Source organism: Hippocampus comes, unplaced genomic scaffold, assembly GCF_001891065.2.
Source record: "Hippocampus comes isolate QL1 unplaced genomic scaffold, H_comes_QL1_v1.1 scaffold177, whole genome shotgun sequence".
Classification (NCBI taxonomy): Eukaryota; Metazoa; Chordata; class Actinopteri; order Syngnathiformes; family Syngnathidae; genus Hippocampus; species Hippocampus comes.
In genome coordinates this window covers 1478899-1504733 of record NW_017806158.1, presented here as the reverse complement: position 1 = coordinate 1504733, position 25835 = coordinate 1478899, and the positions used below count along the sequence as shown (strand labels likewise).

Here is a 25835-nt window from a genome sequence, read left to right as displayed (position 1 = left end):
TGGAAAGACTCATGTACAGTACTTTGAAGTACTCCTGTCAGGCTACCATTCCAAGCTGTTAATATGCCCTCTGTGTATTGTTAAATGTATAATTTTACAGAGGTCTGAGAGTGGAGTAGGTCTATGACGGCCATACGTTAGCTGTGATGTGGTTTTTGTGGGCTCTGCTCCTGGAAAACACAAAAAGGCAACATATGCAGAACAAAACCCCAAGACGGCAGTCACGTCAGTAATTATCACGACTAGTCTGTAGTCCCGTTGAGATAAAATAGACCAAAGTGCTGCGTTCTCTTATCACTTTATCCAACAGAAATATGGCAGAATCCAATCCATTTTTCATTCAAAACGCACACAAAAACTCAAATTGACTTTTGGTCCAACATGCTAGAAAGCATCAGTGTGAATAGCTGTTTGTCTATATATATACGTTCCCCCGCAATTGGCTGGGAACCAGTCCGGGGTGAACCCACACCTCTCGCCCAAAGTCAAACAGGCTCCAGCTCAGCCATGACCCTAATAAAGACAAGCGCCAGGGAGAACGGGTGGACTCACCCACACACAGGTTAATTGTACACCAGCTCCAAGTATTTATGCTTAGCAAACATCCCGGTACAGACCTCACATAGTCTAATACATAGTCGCTCCCCTTTCACAAATTTGCACAAGACATCGAAGTGAAGGAAAACTTCAACAACAGCAGCCTCTTATGTAACATTGTCTCCTCGGGGGGGGGGGGACCAAGAACGGTGACACCTTTTGTACGACAAGGGTTGTTCCACGGCGGATATTTATAGATTACATTCACGCTATGAAGCCTCTGATTGGATCAATTCCAGCTGACTTTACAGAGCGCCGTTTCCCCTTCTTTGAGTACGTCGTCGCATACTGAGCTATTTATAAAAAGCGGCGGAGCTGAACTAGTATACTCACTGGAGCGCATCTATTTCCAGCTTCAAGGAGCATTTTTTTTTTTTTTTAAATTTCTAGGCTCCTTGCTTTTTTTAGCGACACTCTTTCTATTAATAGTTCATTGTGCCACCCCCCTTAGCCACTCCCCCCGCCACATACACACACTTGCCTGATCTCCATTTACCAATGTGCGAGTAGATCTCATCTGCCACGCCAGTGTTGACTTGTTGGGCACATCCATTTCGGGGTGTCGGGAAACTGCAACCGTTTTAGGACCAAATGCAGCAACGTTTCCTAATTTGATTTTATATTGGACCTAATTTGATGCTACTGTAAGCTTGTAATTAGAAGAGACGTGTCATTGTGATTGCCACGGGAACACCACTTCGTCTAATTAAGTGCTGTGCTGTGGTGTTCTCATATATAAAGGGTGAGGCTTTATATATCACTAACCCACATAGGATGAATAACACTTCCAGGCAACTGAAGGGAAAGTGGTACATTTGCAATTGTCCGTTGAAAATGGCGAATATCAGAGCCGCCGTAAACCAAGAGCCACCGTCTTACAGTCGTCTTTTTCGCTCAGTATGATGTGTGAGCACTGCTTGCTTTGGGGACTTCAGTGATGACCTAAAAAAAAAACTGCCATGACCACCCTGTTTTGACTCATTTATGCATATCAGGGAAAAAAATGAGCACTTTGGCCTGAACAGCTCGAAAACACAGCGTACTTGATTGGGTGGTGAAAGAAAAACGAAGCCACTTTGGGATATGTGCTAGTGTTGATGCTTGCAGTGCGGATTTGTTTGACTAGTTTTAAATATATCATCCTTCACCGCCATTAACCCTTTCATGGACAGCGGTTACTACAGTGGACAGCTTATAATATGATCAGGTTACAGGGTGCATGAAAGTTTTACTACCCAAAACTGTTTTATGGCATATACATTCATAAATGTTGTCTTTCTCTCATCAGGTTGAGCCAGCTCTCACGGCCCTCCACTTCGGTCAAGGTATGATAAGGTAATTTTTTTTTCTTTTTTTTTTTTACATCAACACCACTGATCGTATTTTGGTTCATTTGCATGCAGGTAGCATAGCTTCAATTCACACCCAGTGACAGTGTGAGGGCGAAAAGTTGTCTGTTTCTATCTACTATTTGATTAACTGGCGACGAGTCCTGGGCATTGTCTTCAGCTGGGTGAGGCTCCAGCTCCCCCATGACCCGGAAAAGGATAAGCGGTATAGAAAACGGATGGTTGGATGGATGAACACCAAAGTGTGTCTGGCTTGAAGCAGAATACTTCCTTTTGACGTGAGGTTATCCAGACTTAAAATACACACGACTGATTGCTTTACAGTAGCATTGTGCTGACAGAGTGTCTAACATTCCTGGCGCGGTTCTTTGACCCACTGCCTAATGTCTTATCAGGACCCATGCTAGCAGCCTTCCCCAGTTCCTGGACTTTTTTTTTTTTTTTTTTATCAGATGTACACACATGTTGCCCAAGCTCTCTAATTTTTAACTAAGGGGGGAAAAAAAAGAAAAACAAAACAAAACAATAAAGGGCAATGCCGCAGCCAAGTCCGCACAGTAGAACAATGAGAAGCAAATGTAGTTGCCGGCCCAGTTCAGCGTTACAAGAATAAACTCTTGACTCACCGATTCCGACAAAAAATTGAATTTTAAAGGTTATCGTATTCAGCCAAATGTTCTCAAACCGCTTTTGTAGTATCTATGATTATTCGACCTCTAGACGTTATCTGAAACTTTGTATACAAATAATCACGGATGTGGTTGTCAACCAAGCAACTGTTAGCGTTAGCTTGATTAGAAATTAGCTGGTAAAAGTATCGGAGCACTCGTATTGGTTCATTTGAGCTGAATGATGCTGAAGGTTGTTGAACCCTTTCAGGGATAGCGGTTACTACAGTGGACAACTTATGTTATCAGGTTACAGGGTGAATGAAAGGGTTAACTAGCGTGTGTGCCCGTGACATGTACCAAGGCAGAGCATTCCCAATCATCTTTTTGCTGACGAATGAAGATGAAGTGAAGCAGTACTCTTCGAAACGATTAAACTATGATTGACAATCCTCGCCGAATCCAAAGTTAGACGCTGAGAGGCAATTAACATTCTTGGCGGGTGGACTCGGCTTCCGCGCTGTAGGACATCCTCTCGCTAGTGACTCTTAAGCTAGTCAGCATGAGATCTTGACAGTAGCAGAACCTCACGCTCATTTCTGCAGGAACCACGCAGCTCGCGAAGGGAATCACATCTTGAAGCGAAAATCGCATTCGGTTACCGCCGCCGTCTAAAGCGACGTGTTTATACAGCTGCGGGCCTTCACACATTCATTGAGTAGAAACTCTCTGGAACGCAAGTCAGCAGTAAAGAGGAAGACACCGTGCGTCACACACTGTGCCGGTGATGAAATATTTGACCTCTTTCACCAGACACTTCCACTCGTGCCCAAGTGTGAAGCCAGGAACCGCTTTAATCATGATCTGCATCCTGTCAGTCCCAAACCACTCCATCAACTTGATTGGACTTTATTCCCTCGCCAGCTCCCATTAGCTCAGGAAGAGTAAAGCTGTGAAGGGGGGTTGAGGCAAGACTAACCTGCCATACAATGATGGAATCATCCGATCTATTTGTAGCCACGGTGGAATTTTAACTAGTTCATCACATTTTAGACTGCGAATGATCCTTTAAGAGTATGTATCCCCAAATGTATTTGTTTGAAGCTTGTTGTCATTTAAGTTCTCCTCCTCACTCATCCAACGAAACGCTCTGAGCTAAAACTAACCCAGAGTGGGTGAAATAGCGAACCCAGCGCTATGTCTGAAAGGAACCAAGCTAATGCTGGGTTATCCAACGACACCAGTCGTGTTAACCCACTGCCACCATTGATATTTTCAAAGAATACATTTACTTAAACTTCACTCATTCATTTTCCGATCCGCTTATCCTCACAAGGGTCACAGGGGTTGCTGTAGCCTATCCCAGCTGTCTTCGGGCAGTAGGCAGGGGACATCCTGAACCGGTTGCCGGCCAATCGCAGGGCAGAGAGACGAACAACCATCCGCACTCACACTCACACCAAGGGATATTTAAAGTGTTCAATCAGCTCGCCGTGCATGTTTTTGGAATATGGGAGGAAACCGCAGTACCCGGAGAAAACCCATGCAGGCCCGGGGAGAACATGCAAACTCCACACAGGGAGGCCGGAGCTGGAATTGAACCCGGTACCTCTGCACAGTGAAGTCAACTGGACCACTGGACCACCGGGCCACCCTACTTAAACTTCAGTACACAAAATGTCCAATATGGCAAACAGCTTCAGCTATTAAAATCAAATGTTCGCTTGCTGGATCAAAATATTGGCTAAAGGTAACCCAACTTGCTCAAAATGAGCGTGAGTGGGTTCGGAAAACAACCTAGCATCTTTTAGTGTCTACCAATCAACCTTGGTATCTTGGTAGAGTTAAGCCCAACCCTTGGCTAATTCATACACTGATTAAATCACCCACATCTCCGGTCAATATGATATTTGCAAGAATGGAATTGTGCCAAGCTGCCGGGCACTGATCCCATTGTAGCAGCAGTTGTAGTTTGTGTACGGTGGCAGGCAGGCCACGGATGACAGACCGGAATAGACAGCGGGCCACGCCACTTTCTGTCTCATCCATTCTGATCACATCACAGCAATGGCACCTTGAGGAAGCGAGCGCGGTTCTTCCCTTTCTCTTGTGTATTTACTTTTTTTTTCGATATGTGTGTACTTTATTATTCCAATTTTTAACAGTTTAGATTGCAAAGTACAGTACGTTTGATGTCAATATGTGTGTGTCTGCACAGCATGGTATTGTTGTTGCATGTTTGGGTGTTAGGGTCACGAAGTGTTGTTATGGATGCAGGGGAAAATATTTAGGTCACAGTCTGGTGTTAGCTGTATCATGAAGGTCCGAACAGATGGCCTAAGAGCTTTGGACCTCAACATTAATTACAAACCCATGGCGAGGACACTACTAACCACGCAATCCGCCTCCTCTCATCCTTCCAGGTGACAACGCAGCGATAAAGCAGCAACCGAAATGACAACGCGGAGATCAAATTCCAAGCCACACCCGTGCCCTCGTCCTCCAGGGCCGGCATCCTCCCTTGCTGCTCCTCGTCTTAACGTGCCCCCGCGGAAATGCCTCTTGCTTGAGACGCGAGGGAGCGTCTTGCCTCTCCTTGGTGACGCCTCGGAAATCACAAGCGGGTGTGAGATGGTGCCCAGCGGCGTGCCAAAGCCTGCCAACGTGACAGCTGGTGTCCACCTCACCTCTGTCTGTGAGGATCTGCTGAACTTTCACTCGGAGAGGGAGGAGGTGACCTCCGTGACATCCCCCTGATGCCATACTACTGAATGCTGACCATGAACCTGCCCTGTCTGTCTTAGCCTGTCTGTCTGTCTGTCTACTTGTCCGTCAGTTGGCTGTCAAATCTGCACCAAGTGCCATAGTGTCATTACATTCCTTCAGACTTTGCACTGACCACCCTCATGACATCACCACCGGCTATGTTTACATGCACCATTCAGTCCCTCAAATGAAAAGATAACGCAAGCTCCAGCCCCTCCGCTTTCTCCATCATACGCGTGGATTTCACCGTCGAAAGCCCGTAGAACAGACCAAAGCTGCAAACTTCAAAAATGCCGCGGGAAAACCCGCAAGTGTACATCCCTTCACATCATCTTGGGACAAAGGCAACAGCCGCGATCAACCGGCCGCCACGATCGCATTTACAAGCAAGGCCGCGCAGCGTGTGTGTGTAAACATAGTTTTCATCCGAGAGCCAAAAAGTGTTACTGCACACGGGTCAGTGAATCAGCCTTAAAGCGCTCCTGTCCACAGAGCAAACCAGCTGTTTCCGACAAGCCTCAGATGCGTATCCTTTTTAGCTGGGAGCACTTAAATCAGCGTGTGTGCCAGAGAGCATGAACGGGATGGGAAGAAAGTTCTGCCAATTATTTTTCACGATCTTTATTTGGATGTTTTTCGATGTGAGGTCTGTTTTAATAGTCGGAGGTTACTGCCTGTGATTGTCTCAGAGGAATCAAAATGATACAATTGAGGTGGTTTTAAAAAAAAACACTGGATTATATATTTTATAATTTATGGTATGTACATATCCCCCCCCCCCAAAAAAAAAAAAAAAGAACGTTATTATTGTGACTTGGGGATGTATAAAGTGTTTTGATGTATATGGGAAGCAATACTTTTTTTTTGGGGGGGTGGAAGCTTTTTATCCACACTGCCTTATCAGTGAGCTGGCTTTCTCACTCTCTGATGTTTGGTTTAGAATTTCTGGACAAAATACCCTCACAGAGGTTCTTTTTAAAGACAAGAGTTCAGTCCCAGCCCACACTGGATAGAATAACATCTACCCCCTGTCGATATTTTAGCTAGCTCATGCCTTGACCAGAAAAGAACTTTTGCCATGAGCTGCAGCCATTAGTTTATTGCTGAAGGAAATCTAAATCCCAGACAGGAAAAGGAAATGTTCCAACAGATAAGCGAGGATCACTATCACATTTTTTTAACTTCAACTAGGAGGGAAAAAAAAAATTTAAACCTTAGTTTGAGTGTAAAATCTTCATAAAACAGCTCAAAGGATCATTTTCTGGCAGTAACTGGTGGATGCAATTTTTTTAGGAAACCTGAAAGCCACTAATCAGAGTCCAAGTTTTGAAACAGGTGCATGAAAAGGAAGAGGAGGGGGGTTTTGGGGGTGGGGGGGAAGCACTTTTCAGGCTTGCAAGGAAATAGACATGATGAGGATGAGTTGACCTTGGTGGAGGAATAAAAAAGCGATGGCGTCGTTGCGGAAGTCCTTGTAGCACTGATGTGAGCGCATGACGAACGGGTCGTGTGTGTGTGTGTGTGTGTGTGTGTGTGTGTGTGTGTGGTGTGTGTGGGTGTGTGGGTGTGTGTGTGTGTGTGTGTGTGTGTGTGTGTGTGTGTGTGTGTGTGTGCGCGTGTGTGGGCTGCGTCCTTGGTGACGAATGATTAGCTTTAGCTTCTCTCTGTGGAGCTCACTGAATGTGATTGTGTCCAACCTGATGCATTTATACGCATGCATCTTCTTAATAAAGCTTCTTACCTTCCTGAAATTAATTTTTATTATTACCAAATGTTTTAATGAACTATATACATATGCATATATATATATATATATATATATATATATATATATATATATATATGCAGCAATCGTAATATATTGTAAAGTGATGGCTTGGATGCAATGTATTTATTTGTTGACCATAATGATGAAGAATCTGTAAAGGGAATACTTAGGTTTGTGTAAATCACACTTTGTTTCATGTGGTTGGGTTTCGAGACGCCTGCTGGTTCTTCCTTTTGTATTTCCATGAAAAGACATTTTGTTTCACGAAGGCTCAACTCGTCAAGCTTATCTCACACATTTTACACACAGAAGGAACAGCGAATTGATGCTTCATTTTGTATGTTTTTTTTTTTTCCAAAAACTGGTTGAACCATTTTGCACATTAATGTTCAGGGATTTTATTTCAACAATAGCGTAGCATCCATGTCCCCCGCCTGTACCCCAAGAGGTCATTTCATGCTCACATCATGGCATCGGACAACAAATGGGTCATGAATTTGATTTGCCAAATTTAGTGGATTTCGCACCAATCCTTAAGTATCTGTCGTATCTCGTAAGTCTATGTTAATCATCACTGAGGTGATGTGTTGAGAATGCACAATTTCTTGTCATACAAGAATAATGTAAATAAACAAACCTGTTCTTTTTTTCTGATGTTCAAGCAGAAAACAAAGAGGTAATTTTTTTATTTTTAGGCAGGCTGACCCGAGAGAAGTGTGAACCGATATTATCTGATAGAACTGAACTGTGATGCTCCCGTCATGGGTTGATACAAAATGTACACATCTGTAATTCAAAATAAACCTACAGTATTTAATCACCTTATATTTTGTTCGTGTATCTATTTATTTGGCGTGTGGACGAACGAGACCCACACACACACACGCACGCACGCACGCACGCACGCACGCACGCACGCACGCACGCACACACACACACACACACACACACACACACACACACACACACACACACACACAGACTGGTTTTTATGGTTTCTGGGGACCACTTGTTTATTCATCACTTATGGGGACCACCCTTTCCAAATGACATACAGCTATAAAAAAAAATAAATTTTTTTTTAAAAAAATCAGGGATGCACACGGTGGCTTTGTTATCCTATACACACCTTTAAATTTCAGAATTTATTAAGTAATGGTTAGACCATATCATTTGGGGACTTCAGAAAACTCGATTTTACATGCGTGATGGGGACTTACACATATGCGCACACACGCACACGCACACACACACAAATATATACATATATACATATATGCATATAAGGGGGTCAGTAATGAAACGAGCAGCACAACTAAAGGGAAACAATTTCAATAGCACGCTAAACTCCTTCAAATCAGATGACCAATTGCTCCACGGCTTCCCTTCTTTCAAGTAAAAGTAGGCCATTTGTATTGTCATTGCCCGGGACACACCCATAGACTCACTGGAGACTTTGTTCTAATAAAAGCCGAGACCAAAAACTTAGCTGTGATACAAATGATAAAAATAGTTCATTTTGATTGTCACTGACACGGTGTCAGGTCGTAAGGTTACGGCTGTTGTTTCTCGTGGTATAACAATGACTGTAAATACGTATACGACACAGTATATTTTGAATTTTAACACATGCATGCACACATCTCAAAGTTCGACCAGGTAGCAAATAGGGACAAGACATCTGGTATCATACAAGGGAGGAAGATCATCATTGCACGCATGAGGTGGTTTCGTTATGGATTGTACATGACCTTCAACCAGAGTGACTTGATCGATCATTTGAATGTTAAGAAGGAAGGAAGAAAGGAAGGAACCATGGTCATACTGAGAGTTGTTTCTTATGATTTGCCGCTAAACAAAGTAGCCAAAACAACATCGGTAACACCAACAAACACCTCCCAGTATGGTGCAGTGTATTACAAATGTAACTCTTAAGTAAATTTTACGTTATGCGATGCAATGTGATACCCTCGTATCATAGAATTATTATTCCCCCCATTAACCCCGTTCATAAAAGTAATCAGAATTTCCTTTTGACTTGTTCGACTCCATCGAAGTGAATGTCTGATCATGAAAGCACACTCTATTGTTTTTTTTTTTTTAACTGTGGCTATAAACATTCTTTTTTTTTTTCTCTCTCCTGTCTACATCTTTGTCGACTCACAAAGCCTTGACTTAAATCACAGCTCCACAGTGCTTGACTGAGTTCAGGAATGAACTAGTATATTGTTCAGGTGCAGTGAGGCAGGGCTCCGTGAGGCCTGGCTTGTAAAATAATCTTGAGAGTCTCTTGAGGGGTGTCCAGATGCACTGACACATCTTAGACTCGCCACACAGACAAAAAAAAAAAAAAAAAAGAAGAAACTTAATATTTACCTTTGCGGGACGTGAACAAGTGCACCCCAAGGCGTTCTTTGGGTTGATGTTCATTACAGAGGACAGAGTGAATTAACATGAATGCAAATGGCGCTAATGGATATGTCTATGACAGGCCTGTGCAAACTCAAAGTGAAGTATATGCTGCGTTAGTGACAAAAGAAGACGGGGATTATGCTTTTTGGAGTCTTTCATTAAGACGGCGCTGCAGTTGAAATGTGTCAGCTTGAAAAAGAGGGGGGGTGGAGGGGCAAGATTATATAGCAGCCACAGGAAGCTCAAAGTGGAGAATCAATGTTTGGTTGGTGGATGACCCACACCAACCCACACCCTTTCCCACAGGCAGGCAAATATGTACCCCAAAGTCAAGCGCTCGGATCTCAAATGCGGGCAGGAAACACTGGGGCGTAGACAGGAAAAGCGGAGCCATTCTCGGGAGCGGTGGAATTTCCATATACACATCAGCGCTTGAACTCACAGAGGACAGTTTAGTGAAACGCGCGGGGGCAAAGTGAGGCGGTCACGTCCCTGCCGAGCCATGTGAAGCTTCGACTTGTTTAGGGTTCAAAGGCGGTGTTGTTTGGACCAGCCCTTGTAAAAAAAAAATGTCATTACCATCGACTCTCAAGAGCCTGTTGTTGGACAGTTAAGGAACTCATGAGGACCCACGTCAGCTTTTCGTTTGAGCACCATTGAGATTCTTTCAGTCTCTCAATCGGAACTTTTAAATTAATCAGCATCATAATATTATCTTGGCTTCAAAGAGTTCTTAATCCTCAAAAATATGACATGCAAATCCTTTCAAACTGTGAGCTTCATCGGGGTTAGTGGATGAATGAATTAGCAAATATTTTGTCAGTCCTGGTGCTTTGAGCTTCAAAAAAAAAATAGATGTGATAACGTGTCAGATAATTTAAGATCATCTGCTCTGCACGATCATGCTCGTACTGTAAATGTCTCACCCATCCACTTCTCTGGCCTGAAATCAACTGAACTCAAGCAGCGTGAATACTCATGACATGATTTTCAAGACAGTGATTCCTCGCTCTCACGCGGTTCACTTTCCGCGGCTTCGCTGTTTCACGGATTTTTTTCGTGCAGTTTTTTTTAATGCTTTAAACCCTTTAAATCAGAACGCGTTGGCGGCGCCGCGTGTCAACAGTTCATTATTTCCAAAAACTATTGTAGTTATTTGTTGAAAACGTTTGTTTTTGTCGTAATTTGGCCTGAAAACAGGTTTTGGTCTTTGATTTCTTTGTATATATAGTTAAGTATTGTATAATAACTGTAAAAAAATAAAGTTCACTACTTCACGGATTTCACTTATCACTGGTTCTTTTTGGAACGTAACCCCGCGATAAACGAGGGATTATTGTACTCATCAAGTTCAAGTTTTTGGTTGTCATTTTACAAAAATATGCGCTTGTTTGATATTTGTCTCTCTGGGACATCAAAATTTGGAATGAGAAATTTCACTTTGTTAATCCTTCACGAAGGCGGCCAGGTCTTCCGGCTCCGGTCTCCCTGTGTGGAGTTTACATGTTCTCCCCGGGCCTGCGTGGTTTTTCTCCGGGTACTCCAGTTTCCTCCCAGATTCCAAAAACATGCATGGCAGGCTGATTGAACACTCTAAATTGTCCCTAGGTGTGAGTGTGTGCGTGGATGGCTGTTCCTCAATGTTTGCCCTGCGATTGACTGGCAACCAGTTCAGGGTGTCCTCCGCCTATTACCCGAAGACGTGCTGGGATAGGCCCCAGCACCCCCACGACCCTTGTGAGGATAAAGCGGATCAGAAAATGGATGGAAGTATGGATAAACCTTCACCATTCGTGGGTGATAGGGACCCAACACTCCCACAAATGACTTTTATGTTTCTGCTCTCCTTGGATTTGACCATGTTCCCGAAAATCTCCAATATTTAGGAACTCAACAGTATGTGCTGTGAAAATTATTTGTTCACCAGTTCCGCAAACAACACATTTTATTCTTGAGTTGCTTGACTCCCAAGCATCCGCATATTCTTGTATTGTACGATCGTCACTTCTTTGAGCTTAATTCAAACTCAATGTGTGAACCATCGGGCCTGAGGAACCAAGTAACCTTCAGTTGTCAGCGTGTGCGTTGATGCAAGGCTCCGCATACGTTACGTCGCGCTTAAAGGAGCTGACACATGTTCCGGAGGAGACGAGATATGTCGTCCTCCTCGTTGCTGTCACCTCATGCGGAATAAGAGCTGCGCTTCATGGTGGGTTGAGCAATGTCATTGAGGGCACAAAAGGCAACGATTGAGCAAGACAAGAATGGCAAGTGATAGTTTAAGCCCGCGATGGGAGTAGCGGAAGACTTTTCCCCCTCACCCGCCCTCAAACTTGTTGGGAAGATCACACTGATGTCTCATCATGCCCAACAGCTGGGGCCTTCATTTCATACTGTGCCAGTGAGGGACTCATTTGATTCGCATGCATACCAACAAGGATGATGTGATGTCAATTGACAAGGGAATACTGCTGCCGCTGTAACTTGGCTTGTTATTCGCCGCAGTGGGCTCAACGTCGCAGTCTACGAATCGCCAAAGTTTTCTGAATTAAACATGAGCGGCTTTTCGCTTGACTTGGCAAACAGCGAATGATGTCGGCTGGCTTTTGGTTGCCATCTTTAGCTCTCGTGTTTCCATATTTAGAACTAATGTTTCCTCCTCAGCGTTTAGTGATTCAGAAAAAAAAAAAAAAAACATCCAGAGGCTATTTATAACACGTGCCCGTGGCCGCATGCGTGGCAGCGTTTGCCTTGGTGTATCTCACACGTGAGACGGAGGCTGCGAAGAAGCTTTGTGAATGACTTGTGTGTGCCGACTGAGGTCATGAATGGTAACGGCTCTGCATGAATGGAAGCAGATGAACAAGTCGCACCGGATACGCGCACAAACAACTAGAAGGGTACTTTTGTTTTTTAAATTCAGCTTGACATTATTATCCGTGATTAAGCTTTCATTAAAAACTTGTCCGAAAAAAAAAAAATGCAACTCCAAACGGGTTAAATCAGGGCTGTCAAAATCATTTTTGTCGCGGGCCACATTATAAATACCGTTTCCCTTGGAGGGCCGTGATGACTGAAACGATATAAAGAAGTCGAGAATAACGTTTTATTCAACTATTGTTGAAGTAACTGTAATGAGGGGGTTTGGTAACAAGAAAATGCGTACAATATGTGACTGATTTATTACATATGAAAATCAGAAATTTTGGTACACATTTTAGCAAGTATCATGGAAGTTGTCATTTTTGATTTCTTTTCGCGGGCCACTTAAAACAATGTGGCGGGCCACATCTGGCCCCCCGGTCTTGAGTTTGACACCTGTGCTTTAAATGATTTCAGTACCAACCTCCACACTTCTTTTCTAAAACAGTGATCGAGGCATGAAATGATTTTTTTTGTCAAATACTGAAACCAGCTCAGGTTTGACTAAAAAAAAACATCATCTCATCATATGTTCCTTGTCGTTTGTCTTATCGAAGCCGCAAAATTCACAGCGCCACCTCAGAGGAATGTTATTCTCAGTCTTTTCACATATGGAAGAAATGAAATTTTATTTTTTATTTTTTTGTACTTGAGCTCACATGTCTCACCATTCATGAGCTCCACATTCCAGTCACTGTTTTACTCTCAATCACATTTAAGGAACACGGCGTAGATCATGAAAATATGGCAGTAGGGATATGATAATAAAGGCATGATAGGAGTATGGGAACTATATGATCAAGTGGGTTGATAACAAGCAAAAGTATACAATACTTCCATTCATGCCGGATCTAATGTGTGAAGTAATTTTGACTCTGGAAAGTTAACCGTGTGTGTTTTAGGAAGTCTTCATTTCCGATTGCTATGTGAGTCCGAAGGAGAATCAAATGTCATTTTAAATTACGGAAAGGTTTAAAATAACACCAACAAAACAAAAATACAAATGTGAACTGGGTGTAAAGCAGTTCCCAGGCTCTAGCTGCAGATTCACAGAAAATATAATCACTAGTTTTAATCCCACGCTAACCACACTACATCTGCTGGATAGAATTCAATTTACAGTTGAGGCCAAATTATTCAGACACTTGCCAAAAATCTAAGTTCATGTGAATTCTGGCTGGAAATGACCGTAGGCTAAATGTGTCAGGAAATATTTGTGAAAAGTAGTCATTATTTGACTGGATGATTTTGTGGAATCTTTTTTTTTTTTCACGAATTGAAAGGGTCACGTTTGCTTCAAGGTGAAATGCTGAAATCCATTTTAATATTTCATTCATTTTAAAGCCTCATTCGAGAGGAAAATGAGTTTCCCCACCCAATGCTGTGATGCTGTTGAAAGTCATCAGGTCTAATTTAGCAGTGCAGTCAGTCGTGCTCTCTTAAAATCGTCAGCACTATTCTACGCCTTGTTACAAGAATGCCTTTTTATGCCGTCAGTCATCATCATGTCTCAACTCCACAAGAAACACACTGTCCAGATGGAAGTCATTCTTTTCACGATGGCTGCATTTAAATTACCGTATTTTCCGCACTAGAAAGCGCTTCGGATCATAAGGCGCACCTTCAATGAACGGCCTATTTTTAAACCATTATAGGGCTCATCCAACACAATAAAATACAATGCAGCCATCATAAACGCTGCAGCTGTAACAAAGCCATGAGAACTGGTCACACGCACGGACACGAAACATATAAATACAAGTGGCATTACAAAACAATAAATGAAAGACAACAATTATGAAGACAACTGATTCAACAAAAAGGCACACAAAGCTTGTGGGCTCACATCCACGAGGGGCCAAATATCTTTAGAAGTCTTGCTTGTCTCCTTCTTCACTCGTCTAGTCAGTAGTTAACTATGCTTTTGGTATTATTTTCATTTCATAATGGCTGCACAGGGCTTACAAAGTAGTTGTCTGTTTGAGTGTGTGTTGGCGAATGCACGTGTCAATTAGACACCTTTTACGTTACAATGGGTTCCTGCTTAAAAATCATCACTAGATGGCATAGGAACATTAACAGGGAAACAACTCAATGGGGAACATAAAGAGACTGTGACACCGTATATAAGGCACATCGGATTATAGGACACACTGTCGGCTTTTGAGAAAATTGAATGCTTTTAGGTGCGCCTTATAGTGCGGAAAATACGGCACTAGCATCATACACAACCTGGACACTTCATCTGGTAGGTCACCACAATCTCATGACATCAGTAACACGGAGTTGTGATTGATACTTCATGGTGACTTGTGATTGTTGCACCTCCCGTGTGAGAATTGGGAACAGTTTTCATGATGATGCAGCGCAGTCTCACACTACAAACTACAATCACAAGAATAAATATTCAGCTAAAGGAGAACATGCAGTGTCTGTTAAACGAAATGAAAAGAGGCCAATCTCACGAACAAGAAAAACAATGGTCAACAATACTCAGACAAAATAAATACTGACAACACCAAAAGCTATCACAAGAAAAGCAACTATCAGCAAGAAGTCTACAAAAACAGCACTTGGACAATAACAGCAATCAAGAGCAATAACCTGACAAGCAGACAAAGAAGTCAGAGTCCTTAAATATGCTGGAGCTTGATTGCCTGACAAGAGACAGGTGCACCGCTGAATGGCCACGCCCAACTCTCCAGCTGGTGCTGAAACAAAAACAAAAAAACAAAAAACAAAAAAAAACAAAACAAAAAAACAAGGCAGAGCAGAACATGACAGGAATGTCGCTTAGGCCAGCCTGTGGTGCAGAAAAGGTCTCCCGAATCTGTTCAGTAGGCAAAATGCCATCGCATGTTAGCATGCTGCGCATGCCTTGTAGCCTGCGGACACTGACACAAAGAGCAAGAGTAACAAACCGGGGAACCATGCTCCCATTTTAAAAGATGACAGTGATGGTTTAGAAAGCAATATGCGCAGGATGTCGGTAAACTATATTGATCAATGAAATTAACCTTTTCATGTACCAATAATGATAACTTGTAACCTGATAAGATGATAAGCTGTCCACTGTCATTTACGAATGTGATTGCACTTTAGATTTGAATGAGGCAAAATAACATGCTTTTTCTCTCAAATATATTGTTACAGTGATCCCTTGCTATTTCGCGGTTTGTTTATCACGGCTTCACTGAATCGCGGATTTTTTCAAACATATTCGTAATTTTTTTTTTTTTTTAAGTCCGCAAAAAGTGCGCAAAAGGTCCATGAGAAGCAGCGAAAGTCAGCAAAACAACAGCGAGTCACATAGAGCAACATATACAGTACTGTACTACATGTATATGTTTACTGTATTTTGTTATTCATAAACTAAACTTACTTATACCTGTTTAAATTTATTAGTATACAGCATTAAGTCATGTTAATTACTTCAAAATTTACTTGAACATGCATGTATACCATTAAATTTGGCCTTATAAATATTATGTACATGTACCTATATGGAGGGGCAGGGTCGCTACTTCGCGGATTTTCATTTATCGCGGGTGGTTTTGGTCCCCATTAACCGCGATAAACGAGGGATTACTGTGTAATCATTTGTTTCAGATGTACTGTAATTATTTTCTGTATAAAAATTAATTTGGTGTTCAAAAAGTCTTTTTTCAAACTTGAGTCTTGAAAAAGAGGGGGTCGTCTTATAATCAGGGCCGTCTTATATTCGGGCCAATACGGTAATCGGGACAAACTTCAGCATTGCCCCCAAGCCCACCCCGCCCATCCGCCTACCTTCTGTTCAAAGTGAGGAAAGGCCTGATCGTGAAAGATATTAGATTATCCTGCGGCCTACAATCGTAATGTCCAACCTGGTTAATATTTACCCACAAATGTCAAAGTGAGGAAAGGCCTGATCGTGAAAGATATTACATTATCCTGCGGCCTACAATCGTAAATGTCCAACCTGGTTAATATTTACCCACACATAACGGAAAAAAAATGGCAACGTGATGTGCATGTACGACAGTAACGATCGAACAGGTTTGATCATTTGCGATTGTTAGCACCGACGGTTTAGCGAGCCGACCGGGGAGGTGATACCGCTCAGTGCTGTGAATGCAGTAACAAGCACCACACACAGGCATTCACTGTTTATCTTACTATAAACACACACACACACACACACACACACACACACACACACACACACACAAAAGAAAAGTATCCCTTCATTAGACCGAGCAGTCGATCCCTGAACTGGCCGATTGCTGAAGGCTGCAGCCAATAGCGGCCTTGTGGAAGTGAGATTTATGGGACGTAAGCAGCACAAATGTCTCCCTCCAAGCACTAAGCATTAAATATTAACTTGTGTGGAGGAGACAGTCTGCCAACACTCAGACAGGTCTGGTCCATTTTATAATTGGTAATGAAAGAGATCCAGCCCTTGGTTGGTGAACACACACATTACACTAATAGATTTCCAGAAATGTCACTCCTCACTTAAGTAATTTACACACACAGATTTTTTTCCAATATTATTATATTTTTTACATTAAAGACCCGGAAAAAGGTCAGCACAAGTCTTAATGCTCTTATAGTTTTTGGAGTACTCAACATGACAACAGAGCGTACCACAAAGATAAAACTGTCACGTAAAGATTGACGCTGGCAAAGCCGACTAAAGTGGATCATTTCGAACCATTACCCTCGGGAAATTTTTGTGGCAAGCGATTGTGCACTGCACATCTATTCACTAAGTGCATTGGAAAAATGGCCTGCATTGGGTTTTGAGGCTCCATATATACTGTACTTATTTTTTTCATTGAACCACAAAAACATGGTGCAGTTGTCAAGAAAAAGAGGCCCACAAAAAAGAGGAGATGGGAGAGAATAATGAGATGTTTTGAGCGGCCGTTGATAATGATCCTTTGCACCATCCATCGATTCCACAGGTGCATTTTGGTGACAGACTCTCCTATGCTTTGCATTCTTGCCACAGGTACGTATAAAGTTTAGAATATATTTGAGTGATACTGTAAATAAATATGTATAAACATTACTGTGTATATTGTATTGGTACAGCTTGGCAACCATATGCCAGTGTTCACAAACTGAAAAGCTGCCAACAGAAGTGAAGTATCAGACCCAAGTGTGATTGCTTTTAAACAAACGCAACATATAAAAATCGGCAATAGAGTTCACTTCATATGTTAAAAGTCAGATTCCAAGGATTTGTCAGCGCCCGTAAAAATCCATATTCTCATTCGTAATATTTTCTGTAATACATAACGTCACATCCTGCTAGTTGTCAGCCACAGTTTGATTAAAAAATAGGTTTTCTACTGTAGTACTATGGACGTTTTTTGTTTTCTTTTTCTTTTTCAGTGGCTTAATTCATAATCACCATTCATAGGTGTTGTAGGTGCATGCAAATAACTTTTCGACTCTTGCCTGCGTCACTTCTCGGACGCGCCACAACAACCGGGGTTCTTCCTGCTGCTGCTTGGGGTTGAAGTTGTTGGCATGCAAGCTGGTTTCAGCTTGGGCCGAACTATACGTGTACCCAAATTGTTGAAGTGCTAAGCATGTGAAGAGCAACTGAAAATGAAAGGTAGACAATGCATGCCACAGTTGCCACTAAATTGTTTGTCTTCTATGACGCCAGAGCGTCTGATTGGCTGAAGAAAAGGAGAGCAGGAAGTGTTTTAATTGCCGAAGGGGGTGTGTTCTTGTTCGTACTGCGGTGCAGCCTTTTGCCCGTTGTTAACATTGAGACATCCATCAAAAACTACGAACCCCTCAACTCTTACAACGCATGGCACAGTTGCCACTTACTTGTTTGGATTCAATGACGCCATAGCTCTGGAAATACCTGAAGATAAGGGGATTCGAGATTCAAACCCCAGACGACACATTCTGAATTGTACTTAATAATAAAATTGCTGTTCACCACATTTTAATGACAGTTGTACAGTGTGAATGGGTTCCATAAGTCTCAAGAAAAACGTTTCCATCTTCGGTCACTGATCTTTAAACACATCTATTAAAATAGTAATGAAATGTCCTGACTTGACTTTAAACGCAAATACAGTAGCCCATGATGAACCAACACCATGGTCTGATGGGATTATCACTATCGTGAGTCATGTGAGTTCAGAGCCAAGAACGTGTGAGGGAATTTCTCACCTGCTGCGTGAATTAGCAAGTGCACGCCGGTGCTGACAATGACAATTCGTGTCAGTCACACGAAAACATACACATGGGATTGTGTGCAGAAATATGCCCTGATCCCGAAAAAAATACAATTGGTTTATTTGCTGATTATTTTTGTGCGTTTTTATTTAATACGATTTTTATATACTGTATATTGGGTACTGTTGCAGGCATTCACCTTTGTTTTAGCAGTGTACGATCGCCACCGTGTGGCTGCAGATTGTAATTACAAATTTCGTTCCGAGTATTGCAGTACGACTGTGATGGCTTTGCGGTCCAATTTATGTAATTGCAGTACTGACTGGGTTCTTTGTTTATAGTATGAGTTTGTCATGTGATTGCTTTATGGGCTTATGTATAGCCTCGTAGTATTTTTCAAAAAAAATGTTAAAACTTAGCATCTTGATCGTGACAAATGCGACAAAGGCGCATTTGCAGTGATTCTGGAGAGTTAAAGGGTCAAGTTTTTATTTTGTGGATGTTCTATCCATTTTTGTTGCACAAATATTAACAAATAGGTGGAAATTGAACTTACTAAATACTATATGGATGTTGCACAAACAGAGAGAGAGAGAGATAGTGTATCATTCCGAACTAAAAGTAGCTGGTTTGGGTTTGGCTGTGAGACAAGAGAACACAGAGTTGGTAAAACCAGTTTAATCTTTTTCACAAAAACAAAAAAAACCCATGGAATGACAATTTCACCAAGAAGACATGGGAAAGGCCTCGGAGATGAACATGAAGACAAAAATGCTCAAACAATGAAAAGTAAAAAGGTGAACTTGGAACATAAATGGAGAGAAATCGCGCAAGTAATTGGGGTGATGTTTCCATGTTGAACCGACTGCAGTACAACGTTGACTCGCTCAAGGGGATAAAAAAATTTATTTTGATTTTTATATTCATATTTCATCTGATATTTGAGTACAAATAATGGAAATTATTTAAAAAAAAAAATAAGAAAAGAATGGAAACAGACAATCGACTGCAAACAAGCCCATACTATTGCATGCCAGTCACCTGTTGTTTAATTCAAATTGAGAGAAAAGTTTGGAAACAGACAAACTGCGTTGAAGATGGACAACATTAAAAATGGACACCGAAAGAAATGCGTCTTCTTCATTACGACGTTTCCATTTGAGCTGTTTCTGGGAGGGGACAGAGCAGATGTACATTGTTAACATCTGGCACAATTCAGAAAACGTCTCCTTTCAAGGTGTCCGAATCAAACATGATCCATCCATCCATTTTCTAAACAACTTATTCAGTCTCGCCTATCCCAATTGACTTTTGCCAAGCTGTGATCACACGGCACGTACAGACAAACAACCATTTCCACTCACATTCACACCTATGGACAATTTAGTAACATTTAAATTTTCCCACCAAATGTTATCAGAATATTCATGAAAATCTGACATTTTTACTGAAATTATATTTCAATTCACGTTTTAATTTGCTTTATTCTTTTTGAAAGACACATGATCCAACACCATTTTGGTCTATAAATAGTTCCTTTAAAGGGTTATTTGAACGGTGAAATTGAAAGCAGTGAAGTACTTCCAAGATTCGCAAATAGTCAATTACTTTATCTCATTAAAGAAAATGAAATTATACCATCATGAAGGATAAAACAAGTAACACTACTAGTTGCAAAAGACAAAACAAAAGGATATTCACGAACAAAATCTGTGGGTATATTAGGAAATAAAATCTCATTAGAAGTCTAAATGTGTCTGTCGTTCCACATTATTTGCTTCAATTTCACTTTTTTTCTCATGTAAGACAATATTGCATGCTGCTGGCGTTGCTCACGTGTTTCGTTGAAGAGGAAGGACTCCTGGTACTCCTTCATGTACTGAGAAGATCTGGCCTCATCCAGGAAGAGAGAGTAAACCTTCTTTATATCCTCCACTTGGACCTCTGTGCCCTAAGGATGACAAAAAAAAGACACGCTCACACAATGAATCCAATGCCTACATTACTCACAAAAAGTTTGGGATATTGGATTTCGGGTGAACTTTCAAAATGCACGATAACCTTTATACTTTAATTGACATTGTCTAAACTTTGGAATGGAGCGGTTCTACGTCTTTCTGTGACTCCTCCAGTCTCTGCATATCTCTGCTGCGAGATAAAACCATGCCCACTCAGTTCAGTGGCCACTTGCCTCTGAAAAGAGACTGTTGGAAGCATGCTGACCAATTGTTAGGCATCATTTTGATCTAATGACGTCAACATGTAAACAGCAACGGCGCTGAGGATTGTTTTCATACAATTCTCACTGAATCAGCCAACGTATTGGTCAATTCATGAATCAAACACCGACAATGACTTGTGCCGTTGAGTTCAAAAGTTGCACAGAACGTACTGAAATATGAATCAACGCCATGTTCAAAAGCTTCGAGAAGGTCAAATTCAGCGCATGAGGCAGACTCACCTTGCGCTTGCGGCACACCAATCCGGCCGTGCTGATGAGCTGCATGGCGTATCGCAGTGACGTCTCCATGCCGATGCGAGTCAGGACCGTGTGAGCCTCCTCGCTCAGCTCCACATCCTCCTCCTCACAGCTAAGAAACGACAACACGTAGACGTGGTAAGTGACGCGAAGTTGCTGGTGAATGACGAGCCAAGATCCTCACCGGATCTTGAGGATTTGCTTTGTCTCCTTTTCGGTGTAAGGGGAGGTGGCAATGATGAGCAGGCGGTCCAACAGATCCAGGGGGATGCCGTGAGGGCTCTGGTAGTTTGTGCCACGGATGCTGGGATGAAAAGAGGAGATAAGCATCAACAGCTTACTTTGTCCCCTGAGGGGTTAAATGTACGAGGAAACACACGAACAAAGCCAAACCACTCAGACCATAGGACTGAAATAAAATGTTAAAACAACAAAGTATTTGGTTATGTACTAGGGGTGTGCAAAAAAAGAGAATCAATTCACTCAAGTATCTGCATTTTATATGCCAAGATTCAATAAATTGATGTCAAAGTTCCGAATCGATTTTTTTCAAAAAGCAACGGTGAGCTACCACTTTCTTCCAGCAGATGGCAGCACAGAGCCAATTTGTTGTAAGCATTTACCTGAATCACACTACGTCATTCAAATGAGCCAGTGTAACAAGTACGTTCAAATGTATTTACGAGGACGTTCAAATGTATTTGCGAGTATGTTCGCACGTATTTGCGAGTACGTTTGAACGTACTTGCGAGTACATTCAAGTGTATTTTCCAGGTCAAATATTTGTACTCCACGTTGGCACCTCCACGCTTCCATTTTTTTGGACACTTAAGACAATGAGGAAAAAAGGTAACACACAACAAGAATACCGAGTGATGCCTCTATTGGTGGCCATAATGAGAACAGGGGATAGGTCACTCTCCAAGGCACGGTTCAGGAAGGAGAAACATTCCATGTCTAGCATGTGCACTTCGTCGATAAACAACACCTGGGAAAAAAAATAAAAAATAAAAAAAAGGGGGTGCAGTCAGTTAATATAATGACCAGATACATAACTAGAATCCAACTCAGTAGAGCACAAACTTATCTTAAAAGGAAAAAATAATAAAATATATCCCACGATGCATTGCGCTGATACAGAAAAATGATTTTCGGCATCGTTGGTATTATGGCTTGAGAAAAACAAATGTATCAGCACAATGCACAAGGACATCGAGTTCTTTGTTTGGCGTGAATTTATAAAATACAATTTTTTTTTTGACGTAGTTATTTTAAATGTTCTGTAAAGTGCTTTATTACACCTGCAGCGGTTGTGAAAGCACTATAGCTATAAAGCTGTGTTGTATTGTATTCCCTTTAAAGTAGCCCCATCTAGTGGATGCATAACGCAACCGCAGCCACTATTGTAGCTTCTATTCAATGTGCCTTATAATGCGGTGCACCTTATATATCAAAACAGTTTTAAAATAGGCCATTGATTGAAGGTGCGCCTTATACTCCCAAGAGCTTTACAGTGCGGAAAATACGGTATATGGTATTTAAATTTTGAGTCCAAGCCATTTTCATTTCTTCTTTCAGGTTGGTTTTTAAACTTTTATATCACTGCAATTTTGATACCACATTTATCACTATGAACTTTAATTGAATCATTGAAGGAGCTTTCCATTTTCTTATATCTAATGTAAACTACCAGTCAAAAGTTTTGAAACATTTTCAAGCTATTGAAAGGAGAAGGGTCTCCAAACTTGTGACTGGTAGCGTACATGTTAGGAGTAAAACCTTGTGTTTGATAACACTTTGGCTTACTATGCTTCTATATTTTAAATGTTGGTGATGATGGTGGCACTTGGAAAGACAAGCATTTTTTTCAAGGTGGTACATGGTACAAAATTTTTGAGAAGCACTGCTCTAATTCTTTCAAGTGACCAAATACCATTGGCGTTGATGTTCTGTGGAAAATGTTGCTGTATAATGAGCATCTGTCCGAACTAGGTCAATAAAGCTACTAAGAGTTTCGGATGCTAATGTATAAAAGGGCCAGTAATACACAATAAAGAGTTCCGCGTACCCCTGGGATGATCTCCGCTTTGCCCTCTTCTCGCCATTCGCAAACTTTAGCATTGATCTGCTCGCGGACTTCCGACTTGATTTCGCCAGTATCTCCGGAGAAGAGGGCAAGGAAGCCCTGCGTGCGGCTGTTGATGACGTCGATCTCATGCAGGGACACCGTGTGCACCACCTCCTTCCTCTTCTGCAGCTCGCCCTCTGGACACTGCACAAACTGAGTCTGCAAAGAAAGCCATTACGTTTGCAGTTGAAATTGGTGAACGTGAATAGCTGTGCTCCGGTAAACAATCAAACTATCCCTGACATAGTTGGGTCATTCTGCTTTTATTTTGGGTAGATTTCAAATATTGCGCTGGTACCTGAGCTCCCATGGCATCATAATCTCTGGCTCTGGTGAACGAGCGGCCCAACTTGCTGATTTTGCCAGTGGCTTTGTCGATGGTGATAACATCACTGGGAGGAAAAAAGGAAAGGGGGAGGGAGTCCAAAAGACCTGAGTGATGGGATACTTTGACACAACAGTGAAACAGAGCAGAAAATAAACCTACCCGGCTTGAACCTTCTCTTTGCTGAGGCTGTCAATCATCTTGTTCCCCAGGTCATATATTGTCTCCATCTCAGTAGTCTTTAGAGTCAACTTGCCAACCTTGGCACCCTAATAGATCAAGTATATTTGTTTTGTTTAGGGTATTTATAATAAAGGTGCCATTTTCCTATCATTGTACCAAAAGTAATGGTTCACTTGAAATAACAAAGAGAGAAAATAAGCATCATAGACCGGTACAATAAATCCGGTGAGGCATTTAACCAACGAGACCATGTTTTGCTTAATATTTCATTCATAAAGACTACACATTCTGATTTCAGAAATTAAATCATAGGAAATGTAAGATTTTTTTTTTTTAAGATACAATTATTGTATTTTTCGTATGCTTATTAGGCAATAATATTATTATTCATGAAATTACGAAACACGGTACAAAATGTGATTTTGGACCGAATTTTTCATTCTTAAATTATTGTGACATTTAGCTGTATAGGATATTCTCAAAGATATCTGAATAGTATAAGGGTCGCACTGACAGGAAAAAAAATCTGACATAAGCAATACTAATGTGTCACGTGAGAGGTGAAAGTCTGCTGCTGCGGCTACTCTACTTGCACTGTTGTGCTGATGTTCGTGTGGGAATTTTGAATTTTCCTTTGGTGTTTTCACGATTGCAGTACTGTGACACTATCATTGTCGGTAACAAAATCATTGATGTGCAGAGGGTCCTTGGTCCTCTTACAACGGTCTAAATATTTCATTGTTACAAACGGCGTGCGTATTAAGAATACATCATCATCACGCGGCACTAGAAGAAGACATACTCATTTACTCATGTAATTTACATTTTTCATTTGATTGTTTTTCTATTTATGAGCTTCAGTACGGTTTTTGTCCAAGAAAAGTATACTTAACACACCGTTCCGGTGGCGGGTCGATCAATCTGGATTTCGACAACTTCTCCTTCAATAATTTCCGTCTCCTCCCTGTAAAAGAAAGCCACCTATGCATAACGGCAACTTGATTTCAAACAAGTACGGTGTGCACGTTGGCCCACTCACTTGATCCGCACTCCAATGGCTTTTCGAAACGCTTGGCTGAGTGCCTCCGTCTTGCTCATCTCCAGAGAGAAGATCTCACTTCCAGCCAGTGCTGTGAATGGGGTGTCAGGGCCAAGGCTCTGAGCAATACCTGTGCATGAATTTTTCTTTAGCTTGGGTGTAGAAGTACAATGGCAGAGCAACACTCTCATTCTTCTTCTCTTCAGCTCTCACCCATGGCGATGGCAGTCTTTCCAGTGCCGGGCTGGCCTGCAATCAACACTGCCCTGCCAGCTATGTGGCCATCTTTAATCATCTCGAGGATGACCCCTGCTGCCCGTCTGGAGGCCAGCTGGCCAACCATCCCCTGAGACACCTGCAGGGGAACAGTAATACTTAGTTATCCATCCATTTTCTGTACTGCTACCCTGCATGAAGGTCGTGGGTAAGCTGGTACCTATATTAGCTGACATTGGGTAAGAGTCAGGAAGCCCAATTCAGTGCACATTGTCAAGTAAAAAAAAAAAACAAATCCCCCCCACTATGTTGTGAGTAAACAGGATTTCCTGCCTGAACTGAAACTTGAAATATTATTGCCTGCGTCCAATAATGCAGAGCGTCTTGTGTACGTATTAAATACAGAAATAGCACCTGTCTTGGTTCCAAAGCATCATCCAAACCAAGGCCACGGATGTGAGAATGTGCACCTAATGACAAAATAAAATTAAAACAAACATAAATGGTTATATAAGGCTGTTGGACTGCGGTTTAGGTACAACGGCTTGGACCAAAGAATCTCTGGAAATGCACATTCTTACCAATTCTCTCAATCCGAGTGATGTCACGAACCTCTGGAACTTTAGTAGTAGGAGTAGTAGTAGTCGCCATCTGTAATCAGTAAAAAGGCCAATGGAAATAGAGAGTGAATAGAAATAGGAGTGCATAAAATAAAGGTTATACAGGAAGCTCAAAATGTCCAATTTTGGCTCAGACTCTCTTGGACTAAAACATCTGGCCTCATTTGAATGACAGAGATGAAAGTGGACTTTTCTGAAAATTCCGGAAAAAATAAAAATAAAAATTATATATAT

The 25835-nt window shown here is 41.7% G+C and overlaps 2 protein-coding genes across 3 annotated transcripts in view; one reads left to right on the top strand and one right to left on the bottom strand.

Moving 5' to 3' along the window:
* The window catches only part of spns2 (SPNS lysolipid transporter 2, sphingosine-1-phosphate), a 59345-nt gene extending 52624 nt beyond the window's left edge, over positions 1 to 6721 (top strand). Inside the window, exons 12-13 of the mRNA XM_019895196.1 lie at positions 1886 to 1932; positions 4978 to 6721. Coding sequence (XP_019750755.1) covers positions 1886 to 1928 — 43 coding nt within the window. The 3' untranslated portion in view covers positions 1929 to 1932; positions 4978 to 6721. The remainder of the gene's footprint in view (positions 1 to 1885; positions 1933 to 4977) is intronic.
* Positions 6722 to 19579: 12858 nt separating this feature from the next.
* The window catches only part of ruvbl2 (RuvB-like AAA ATPase 2), a 7963-nt gene continuing 1707 nt past the window's right edge, over positions 19580 to 25835 (bottom strand). For both annotated transcript variants that reach the window (XM_019895198.1, XM_019895199.1), the window contains exons 2-14: positions 25563 to 25632; positions 25396 to 25451; positions 24979 to 25120; positions 24766 to 24895; positions 24624 to 24690; positions 23706 to 23812; positions 23517 to 23610; positions 23159 to 23377; positions 21960 to 22078; positions 21275 to 21394; positions 21073 to 21202; positions 20448 to 20562; positions 19580 to 19780 (exon numbers count right to left, since the gene is read on the bottom strand). In XM_019895198.1, coding sequence (XP_019750757.1) covers positions 19755 to 19780; positions 20448 to 20562; positions 21073 to 21202; positions 21275 to 21394; positions 21960 to 22078; positions 23159 to 23377; positions 23517 to 23610; positions 23706 to 23812; positions 24624 to 24690; positions 24766 to 24895; positions 24979 to 25120; positions 25396 to 25451; positions 25563 to 25632 — 1395 coding nt within the window. In that variant the 3' untranslated portion in view covers positions 19580 to 19754. The remainder of the gene's footprint in view (positions 19781 to 20447; positions 20563 to 21072; positions 21203 to 21274; positions 21395 to 21959; positions 22079 to 23158; positions 23378 to 23516; positions 23611 to 23705; positions 23813 to 24623; positions 24691 to 24765; positions 24896 to 24978; positions 25121 to 25395; positions 25452 to 25562; positions 25633 to 25835) is intronic.